General features: G+C 42.3%; 1 protein-coding gene across 3 annotated transcripts in view; it reads left to right on the forward strand.

The window, feature by feature from the left end:
• The first annotated feature begins 217 nt into the window (after positions 1–217).
• MTSS1 (MTSS I-BAR domain containing 1) overlaps positions 218–11194 on the forward strand; it is a 172584-nt gene continuing 161607 nt past the window's right edge. For all 3 annotated transcript variants that reach the window (XM_063451082.1, XM_063451084.1, XM_063451083.1), the window contains exon 1: positions 218–748. In XM_063451082.1, the coding sequence (XP_063307152.1) occupies positions 677–748 (72 nt within the window). In that variant the 5' untranslated portion in view covers positions 218–676. The remainder of the gene's footprint in view (positions 749–11194) is intronic.

The following is an 11194-nucleotide window of genomic DNA, read 5'->3' on the forward strand; positions in this document are numbered from 1 at the left end:
AATAAAATAATAATAATCATTGAAGGAGGCTGAGACAGGATTAGCAGTTCTAACATGAAGGACAATGAGAAATGGACTGTAACAAAACATCCCCATCATACACGCAGAATGGTAGTTATAAAATCAGCCAGCAGGGGGGAATGGAATCAGTTCCCAGGCTGCACAGACTCATCATTAGACGGAAGGGGAAGAGCTATGCATTTTATAGATTGACACAGTAGGATTGCAGTGTGTAGCTGCAGACACTTCTCCTAGGAAGCATCTCTGTGCAGAGCTAATCTTCATTAATCCCCCCACTTCTGCAGAATCCACAGGGTCCCAAGCAATGACCTTCTATGGACAGCAATGGATTTACTGCTGGAGGCTGAGTGCAGGGGGCATTTAAACCTGAGAGTCTGAGTTTGAAGCAGGTTGATCCTATCTACCCCTCTGGAATCTGCATGCTGAAAGGCTCTTGTTTGGGGTCTCCCAGCCCATCCCTTCCCCAGTTCTGTATCCCTGCTTTTAAGTGGGGAGGGGGATATCTCTTACAGGTTGCTGATTTGCAGGCAAAATTAAAAAAGGGGGAATTTGGAGACTCTCTTTTATTTTTGGGGGGTGTTCCAGCAATACTAACTGAGGTGGATTTTTATTATTTTGTTTTACATTTTTTTTCTGGATTGGTCCAATACTGAAAATGGAGGCTGTTATAGAAAAGGAGTGCAGTGCTCTGGGAGGGCTCTTCCAAAACATCATTAGTGATATGAAGGTAAGAATAAATGGGGAGGGAAGGGGGGGCACTTAATGTAAGCCATTGCAGATGGGGCTAGTGTAATGCAGATATTTACATCACAGAGCAGGTGACCTGACACTCATATTTCTATATAAAAATGATTTATTCTAGAGCCTTGTATCATCCATATGATTGTAGCCAACTATTGCTAAGGAGCCTTTATTACATATATTGCATGTTGTATCTAGCTGGGATTAGGGACACATTGTGTGCAGAGTCTGCATATTGGAATGTAGACATAAAATAATAGAATCAGGCTAATGCAATGCTCTATTCCTACATATCAGACAAAAATGACACTCAGATACAATTATACACTGTGATTATTAGGCTGCATTTAAAACCTTTTGTTCCACTGTCCTTTAGGGAATTATCTGTCCTATTTTTTTTTTTTACCTACTGGGGAAACCGGTTTGTTATTGAGCTGGTTTAAGATACACATCTTCCATTGTTTATGTCTGTGCTGGTGCAGGGTTGTCTGTGCTGCATATAAACAGATGAGAATATTCTGATTGTATCTTGTTTAACCCTCCTGAGATGTTGAACAATAACACTGGCTATCATTCTGGGATACAAGGGGTTAAAATAGAACCCAGAACCATAACAGGTGTCTCTTACTAATGTAACCAAATACTCTTTTGTGTTTGTTTACCTTTCGTGATATGTCTGTTGTCAATTAGCTGCATTTATTATAGCAACAATGTATTCATTCAATAAATGGGTTGATTTTAAAAGGTTTGGGCAATTTTTAGATTTACTCCTTTTTAAAATGTTATGTGATCGTGAAAGCACAGGGCGAACGTAGAATCATTTTTATTATTAAATAATTCGAGGAATAATTAACCTATGTATATATTAGTTGTTTTTTTTTTTTTGTTTTTTTTTTATAATGCACCTATGTTCATTGGGTAAGTATTGTAAACACAATTTAATAAAAGGCTTTGTAGTGGGTGATTTGATTACCAATATTTGTACTAACAGATGTGTGCAGTATGTTAGATTGTGAAGGAATAGTTTAATTGGTTGGAGTAGGCAATTTCTTACACAGCAGAATAAATTATACTAAAATAAAAATCATTATAATGGGAATAGAAATACATTTTGCCCAAATTGGGTTTGTTTGTGTGTTAAAGCAAAGCGATACAAACAAAGTGGAATTTGAGCTATTTTCTTATTGACTGCTGAAAGGGTTAATATTGCTCAGTCATGCAGAGCTATTTGTATGGGATCAGGGTTATGTGAAGCTGACAGGTGACACCAATCCTGTTTGTCTGACCTGGAACAATGTACTGACTGATATTTTGTGTCCAAACTGGTTTATTTAACAAAACATCTACCCATACTTCTCAGTGTTGGGGTATGGGCTGGGGGATTAGGTGATCACACTTTGACCTTCTATAGTATTTTGGCATTAGGTTCATATATTCTAAAATATCTTTCTGTTTGTGGTAAACTGAGGGTTTTAGAGAATTTGAGAAATAGTTGCTTGTCCTGTGTAGTACTTTATTTAACCTTTTTTTGCAAATGTGCATAAGAGCTATCATTCTGTCATACCATACTTGCATCATGGAAAAAAATAATAATAATAATAATATATAATATATATATATATATATATATATCCCAATTTTAAAAAACAAGGCATATGCAACACATTTCCCCCACAGAAAAAAAATAAACATAAAACAAAATAAAAATATATTTTTCTAGTAATTTGCATGTACATAAGGCTTTGTTTTTGAGACATTTTGCATATATTTTTATTTAAAGAGTCATTTGTTTAATCACACAAAGCTGTACAGTGACTGTACTCAAAGTATGCGTCGTGGAGGTCTGTCCCTGAAAATGGGGGATTTTTCACCTGTAGTCCTGTGTTATTAATGACTCCAGTGACAAAGCAAGGAGACCATTGATTTTCTTTCAGTGTTCCCTGAGAATCTTGCATGGTGTGAATGCACCGTGACGTGACTTGTTTCATTCATGAGCCTCGAATTTACCAGCATTCACACTTAAAGATACAGTTACTTTGCATCAACGAGTGATGTCATTGCGTACTGTGATCACTTATAGATACAGGGGGATTTGCAAGGACTCTAATCATAACAAATTGAAATCTGCGTAGTCAAATGTAGTTAAACATAACAGGCGTGGAGAAATGCTACAATCCAAATATATTCACAGCCTTTCTATTTTATATAGAACCTGGCTATAAATTCGCTATAATTCAGAGTTCAGTGATAAACCCTTAAATTACATTCCGTCAATGACTGATGTCATGATTTCTCACATTGTAAAAATAGTCTCTTGTATTGACGAGTGATTTTTTTTAAAATTCATTTATTACTGGTATTTTATAAAGCGCCAACAAATTCCGCAGCGTTGTACAATTAGTGGAGGACGTACAATATACACAGACTAATACAAAAGGAGAGAGTGTGCACTTGGGTTTCTTTAACCCCTTAAGGACACATGACATGTGTGACATGTCATGATTCCCTTTTATTCCAGAAGTTTGGTCCTTAAGGGGTTAAACAGTAGGAGAGTTCCCTAGCATTCTCTATAAATATGTGTGTTTAGTCAAATGGGAAATTCAGCAAAATGCACATTATACAACTACTCATGTCATAGATATGATCGGTTAACATGCATTCCAAATGGCAACCTCTGCTTTACAAGGTTTTTGACATTTGATTTGTCTCAGTTTTATGCAAATCTTTATTTTTTATTTTTTAACCCCCTTCTATTTTTTTAATTTTATTTATAGGGTCCTATTGGGCCCTGTTATTAACTTCTTGATGTTTGTTAAAAATCCCTAATGGTAAACTTGCCCAACGTCCAGCCCTGGCAAGGCTTCTGTCTGGATTCAATGCCTTCGTTTGACGTCACCAACACCCTCTTGTGATCCAGTCCCATACTTCTCATAGAAAATCGTTTGATTGGACTGTTTTGCCATCTGAGAGCGTATGTGTGCACGCTGAGCAGGTGACGGGAGGGAGGCAATATTTAAGGGGATTCAAAAGGGAATGTTAAGGCATAGGGAGATGAAAAGGCTTAAATGAAAGAAGCTGTGCATGCTGATGACAAACTTAAAAGAACATTATAGTCACCATAAGCACTACAGCTTGATGTAGTCCCTGCAGTGTTAGCATTGTGTTTACATTGCTGGCTAGTAACACCTCTAGTGACAGACACTCAGACAGCTACTGCAAGTGCTTCCTAGTCCAGTGCTGCACAATGTGCAACACTGCTCTTCAGCTACTCCACACACTGCATGGAGACGCTTAACGTTCCCCATAGAGATGAATTGATTTCATGCATCACTATTTGGAGATACAGATTGGTGCAACGCCGAATTTTGGAATAGCCTGCCAATGCTTTCCTATGTGAAACCATTAGCTTGGCTGAGATCAAGACTGGTGGGGTCAGCTGCGTGGAGACCAGCACGGTGAAGGAGAAAAGGTGAGTAAAATCACCTTGTTACTGGACAGAGAGGGGGAGAGGTACTAAAACCGTCACTTCAACACCATAGTGTTAGGAATACATGTTTATATTCTTAACACTGAAGTGTTCCTTTCATTTTTGCACAAAATTGACATTAAGCTGCCTAAGTCTTGTGCCGAGGTTTTCTCCAGCTCAAAAGTACAAATATCTTTGTATTCAGCTTGAAATGCTGCCCATACAGACTCCTACCACCAAAAGCAGAAGTGGAGTAGCCCTTTAAGTCTCTGCCATTCTCCTTGCTCAGCCAATCTGATCCCGCTCAGCCTATCAATCCATTTGTAGAGTTTGGTGGTCTTATGCTGTGCTTGGTGACGCTAAGCATGAAGACTTTAAATTAAAGTCTACGTGGTAAGACGTCTAGTGAATGTCTGACAACCACTAGAGACACTCTGACAAATGAGAAAATAGCATGAATCTTGCACAGGTAATGGCGCAATGAGGACCCCTGTCCCTGTGTCACTGCACATATAACCTCACCCCCTCAACCACATATCACACAATGAAAGCTACACTTCCTCCTGCCTGCCATTACTTGGTCCTACTGGGCGGGACCTTCCCATCTCCATCTCCAACAGGATATTATAGAGCTGTGAATGGAGCCATTAACATGCGCAGGAATTCATTCACAGTTTCCAAAGAATACAGTGTATACCTTATTTATTATTATTAATTATTTATTTTTTGCATTTCTCTATATAGTAACTTAACATGAGGGGGTCAATTGGTCATGTTGACTATTAGTGGGAGTTAATTTCATTATGTAAATGTATGTTTCAGTTACTAAATGCTTAACTCCAATCATTTCAAATGGAGAAAGAGGCACACTTTAATTTTAGGGGTGTGAGTGGGGCTTTGGCCAGGGGCAGGGCTGTTCTGAGATAGCTTAGGTGAATTACTAACAACCATCTATGCAAATCTAGGACAATAACAATGTATCTTATTTACACAGACTGATTTATAAACACATTTGTTATAGTTTAAAGACGCAGTACTGGGAGCATTATTTTTGTGAAGCTCCGTTATATGCTCCTACACACCAACAATATGGAGCTCCTAGAAAAGAGACATAAGGATAGAAAGGGGGATTTGTTCCAATATAGGGACTGTCCCTTCTAAGTTGGGACACTTGGGAGATATATAGCCACCCACAAAACCATCATTCAATTTCCTTTGTGTTTTCTTTTTAATGTGAATTTTTATAACTTGCCTCTTGTTCTTTTGCTATTAATTATAGCTTAGGATGTCCCATTTAATTTATTTTTAGGGCGACATTCCAAGTTTACTTTAATTAGGTTCTAGCACACAAAGCAGTATTCTGTGACTTTCAGCCCTAAATCCATCTTTTTTGGCGACAATCGGTTAATGGATATTTTTTTTCATGAGATTTCTGGCAAAACCTCTTGAAGCAAAGACAAACGTGTTTTTCTAAAATCCTATCACTGCAGCATTTACTAAGTCTGTATTCTCCTCTTTATTGAGCTAAGATGACACATGAAACACACATTCTCTTATTTAAGAGGATCCGTAAATTGCATTATGAAATATTAAACATGGGCCATTTCCTATTCAACTGACCAAGCAATCTTTCATTCATTCAATTAACACGGGATAAGAGATTTTCTGCAAATAAAATCTATTGTTCAGGTTAAGTGATCATTTGCATATCTTATTGAAGACTGGTTGCAAAAATATCCCTATGGAAGCAACTGAAGAGGTGCTCAAAGTGCCTACACATGTTAGGGGTGTTGGTCTGGTTTGTTTTATTAATATTTATTGATATTTAGTTTTCTGTAAAAGCAGTTATTACAGGCAGTGTTGGTGTGGTGTAGTAGTGTTTCTCTATGGGCAGTGTCGGTGTGGTGTAGTAATGTTTCTCTACGGGCAGTGTCATGTGGTGTAGTGTTGGTGAAGTAATTTTCTCTACATGCAGTGTTGATGTGGTGTAGTTGTGCTTCTCTGCATGTAGTGTCAGTGTGGTGTAGTAGTGTTTCTCTACGTGCAGTGGTGTAGTGTTTCTCTATGTGCAGTGTCAGTGTGGTGTAGCAGTGCTTCTCTATGGGCAGTGTCGCTGTATGTAGTAGTGTTTCTCTACGTGCAGTGTCAATGTGGTGTAATTGTGCTTCTCTACAGGCAGTGTCGGTGTGGTGGTGTTGTGCTTCTCTACGGGCAGTGTCGGTGTAGTGTAGTTGTGCTTCTCTATGGGCAGTGTCGGTGTGGTGTAGTTGTGCTTCTCTATGGGCAGTGTCGGTGTGGTGTAGTTGTGCTTCTCTATGGGCAGTGTCGGTGTGGTGTAGTTGTGCTTCTCTATGGGCAGTGTCGGTGTGGTGTAGTTGTGCTTCTCTATGGGCAGTGTCGGTGTGGTGTAGTTGTGCTTCTCTATGGGCAGTGTCGGTGTGGTGTAGTTGTGCTTCTCTACGGGCAGTGTCGTGTGGTGTAGTAATGTTTCTCTACGGGCAGTGTCGTGTGGTGTAGTAATGTTTCTCTACGGGCAGTGTCATGTGGTGTAGTGTTGGTGAAGTAATTTTCTCTACATGCAGTGTTGATGTGGTGTAGTTGTGCTTCTCTGCATGTAGTGTCAGTGTGGTGTAGTAGTGTTTCTCTACGTGCAGTGGTGTAGTGTTTCTCTATGTGCAGTGTCAGTGTGGTGTAGCAGTGCTTCTCTATGGGCAGTGTCGCTGTATGTAGTAGTGTTTCTCTACGTGCAGTGTCAATGTGGTGTAATTGTGCTTCTCTACATGCAGTTCCGATGTGTAGCAGTGCTTCTCTGCGTGCAGTGTCAGTGTGGTGTAGCAGTGCTTCTCTATGGGCAGTGTCGCTGTGTGTAGTAGTGTTTCTCTACGTGCAGTGTCGATGTGGCGTAGTTGTGCTTCTCTATGTGCAGTGTCAATGTGGTGTAACAGTGCTTCTCTACGTGCAGTGTCAGTGTGGTGTACCAGTGCTTCTCTATGGGCAGTGTCGCTGTATGTAGTAGTGTTTCTCTACGTGCAGTGTCGATGTGGTGTAATTGTGCTTCTCTACAGGCAGTGTTGGTGTGGTGGTGTTGTGCTTCTCTACGGGCAGTGTCGGTGTGGTGTAGTTGTGCTTCTCTACGGGCAGTGTCGGTGTGGTGGTGGTGTGCTTCTCTACAGGCAGTGTTGGTGTGGTGGTGTGCTTCTCTTTACGGGCAGTGTCGGTGTGGTGGTGTTGTGCTTCTCTACGGGCAGTGTCGGTGTGGTGGTGTTGTGCTTCTCTACGGGCAGTGGTGGTGTTGTGCTTCTCTACGGGCAGTGGTGGTGTTGTGCTTCTCTACGGGCAGTGTCGGTGTGGTGGTGTTGTGCTTCTCTACGGGCAGTGTCGGTGTGGTGTAGTTGTGCTTCTCTAAGGGCAGTGTCGGTGTGGTGTAGTTGTGCTTCTCTAAGGGCAGTGTCGGTGTGGTGTAGTTGTGCTTCTCTAAGGGCAGTGTCGGTGTGGTGTAGTTGTGCTTCTCTAAGGGCAGTGTCGGTGTGGTGTAGTTGTGCTTCTCTACGGGCAGTGTCGGTGTGGTGTAGTTGTGCTTCTCTACGGGCAGTGTCGGTGTGGTGTAGTTGTGCTTCTCTACGGGCAGTGTCGGTGTGGTGTAGTTGTGCTTCTCTACGGGCAGTGTCGGTGTGGTGTAGTTGTGCTTCTCTACGGGCAGTGTCGGTGTGGTGTAGTTGTGCTTCTCTACGGGCAGTGACGGTGTGGTGTAGTAGTGCTCCCAGGGTATTGCTACCAGCACCTCTCATGGTGCTTACCTTGCATATACCTAAATAGCACTACAGAATTTGGTGCTTTGAACTAGTCGGGCAGAAGCCGGATTGCCACATGAGAAGTGTGGGCAGCCAGACCCGGGGAGTCCAACTTATGTAAGACTAATGGCTTTTAAAGAATGATCCAAAATGAACTAAATCCAGATGAGTACTCAATGAAAAACCCAGTAAGAGAGGTCCCCAAAGGAACAAACGTGGAAGACATCGACCAGTAAGAAAGGTCACCAGAGACACAAACATTGGAGAGATCAATCCATAAAAGATGTGGAAGTTAACCTGTAAGAGTGGTCAATGAAGGTGTACGCTGTAGTAATTATAATGTCAGGTGTTTCCCTGTCCTCCTGAGCCCTCTGGATGCCTATTCATATGAATCTAGATCTGTAGTTTCCTTTCCACTTTAGATCCTTATTTGGATGGAATTCATTGTCTTTGAGTGTCAGTTGTTGCTCTCATCCATTAAATTCCATCCAAAGACGGGCACCAAGAGGACCTAGATACGTGTTATACTGCTTGAAAATGGTTTGAAAACTTACTGTAGGACAGGAACATCATAACCACTACAGTGAACTATAGTGGTAACGGTGCTTAGACAACATTCTCTTATCCAAAAGAGATCGTGGGCCTCCTGGTTCCATTTCAAACCTTGGAATCTGTTTGTGCTCAGCCAGCACTCTTGCATGGGCAGAAATGTCCCACAATGGCCGCATTCAGCAATGACTGCTTTAAATGATGCCCATGTGCTGGACATTTTTGGAGCTTTGTGAAGGAGAGCATTAACCTAGAAAGACGGAACTGAAAGGGAATGGACCGTCGCTATAATAATACTACTTACTGTATTTATAAAGAGAATGTTTTAATAAAGTGATAAATCTGCTGACTTATTACTGTACTAAGGCAGCTCTAATCACACCTCCCTGCTTGTGACTTACGCTTCTCATGGTTACTATAGTCCAAAGCTTGTGAGGCAGGAAGCCCTCATGTCTGTCTGCATAACAGCCGTAGCTATTGATACGGGTATTTCTTTGAAATCGCCACTTTTATAAATAAAGCGAAAATGCAGTTAACCCCTCAAGAATTTACTGTATTGAGTTTCCTTTAAAATATTTAAAAGTTTATTCCTCAGACTGGGAATTGTAGAAAATTGAAAACAGATTTGCAAAATGTAGCTGAAATTATATACCTACATTTTCCAGTGTGGATCGGTGAGTGTCGCAGTAATGAGCATAACGATCCCCTTTGGCTAATAAATAATATTTGCATTGGGTCCAATAGCCGGATCCTCATCCTGACATTTAAGCTGCTGCTGAGCTTTGATTCCCAGGTCCTGTTTTCTAAACCGCCCCCTTACTCTCCTTGGAGGAAGATCATAAAGAATTGATCGTTTCCGAGATGTATCATCGCCATGGAAACTTCTTGTGCTGGTCCTTTAAGATGGGGGGAAGCCAGGCTCTCCATCATACATACTGTTATTCTGATTTAAAGACACAGAGGAAAAGACTAGAATAACCCAGCAACAGGAGCTCACGTATCTATTAAGTGAAATTAAAAAATTAGGCAAGTAGACATATTAGAGTTTTGCCTAATATGTTTTTTTTTTATTCTTTTCTTTATTTAAAGGGATTCTATAGTATTAGGAATACAAAGTTGTATTTCTAACACTGTAGTGCTCTCTGGACCACCCCCTTCTGGCTCATAAAGGGTTAAAAAAAAAAAAAACAACAACCTTTAATGACCTGATTCTTGCAGCAATGTCCATCGGCGCTGTTTTGGCGGTCCGACTCCACTGACTTCATCCGATGAGGGCCCCAAATGCACATGTGCTGCAATCGCATTAGTCCCCCTCTCCCCCATGTTCAAGCATTGTCTCAATGCTTTCTATGGGGATTTCACGGATGCTGGATGTCCTAATGCAGAGTTTGAGGGTTTCCAGCGTTGTTAAAGGGACTCTGAGTCTGTTAGAATATCGGAGGCATCTTTAGTGGCGGTCTGTCTAAAAAACGGCAAGGTTTAACCTTGCAGGACTAAGAGGGACAGGGACATTACATCCAGACCACTTTAATGAGTTGAAGTGGTCTGGGTGCCTGTAGTGTCCCTTTAATGCACACTGTGGCCATAGTCCGGGGCAGGGCTCTGGCTTTTAAGTGGAGATGGTTCTAGTTGTTGATGGTAAGTGTGTTGCCGGCCAGACAATCATTTCTCTAAAACCATAGGCGTGCGCACGGGGTGTGCCGGGTGTGCCTGGGCACACCCTAATCCCCGCGGCACGCCTATGTATTGAGTCCTGCAGGAACAGCGTTCCTGCACTTTTATTTGAGCAGGAACGCTGTTCCTGCGGACACTCAGTGCCCCCAAATGCCCCCTTCCGGCCGCCATGTTCCCCCTGTCATGGCGGGGGGGGGGGGCAAGAGGTGAAGGACACCCCCCCCCCCCAGTCGGGTGCCTGTGTCCATCTCAGACGCGGCGAGGGAGCTGTGTGCTCTCTGCTCCCTCTCGCCACGCGCTGTTTGCTGATGCTGGGAGCCGGAATATGACGTCATATTCTGGCTCCCAGCTACTGTAGACAGCCCGCGCGGTGAGAGGGAGCAGAGAGCACACAGCTCCCTCGCCGCGTCTGAGATGGACACAGGCACCCGACCCACTGGACCCCAGGGACAAGTCCACGCCAGCACTCCAGGTAGGGAGGCTGGGTGGACATTTTTTTAATAAAAAAAATAAAATATTTGTATGTGTGTGTGTGTGTGTGTGTTTCTGTGAATGTATGTGTTTGTCTGTCTGTGTGTGTCTGTAAGTGTGTCTGTGAATGTATGTGTGTGTCTGTGAATGTGTGTCTGTAAGTGTGTCTGTGAATGTGTGTGTGTCTGAGTGTATGGGCATGTGTGTGTGTGTGTCTGTGAATGTATGTGTGTGTCTGAGTATGTGTGTGCACGCGTATATATATCTGTGTGTCAGTATATATATATACACACACACACGTGTATATTTTTTTTGGGGGGGGGGGTGGGAAAAGAGTTCCCACACTTTATTCCCCAGGACTTCTCTGGAGATGTCCGGATCTCCCTTGACGGCTCACGCAGAGTCGGCGCTATCTGAGTGCCGGCTCTGCTCTTAGCCTCCATGGGCTGGCGGTGAAGATCAAAGATCTACCTCATCAACC

This window comes from Pelobates fuscus, chromosome 4 (genome assembly GCF_036172605.1).
Source record: "Pelobates fuscus isolate aPelFus1 chromosome 4, aPelFus1.pri, whole genome shotgun sequence".
Classification (NCBI taxonomy): domain Eukaryota; kingdom Metazoa; phylum Chordata; class Amphibia; order Anura; family Pelobatidae; genus Pelobates; species Pelobates fuscus.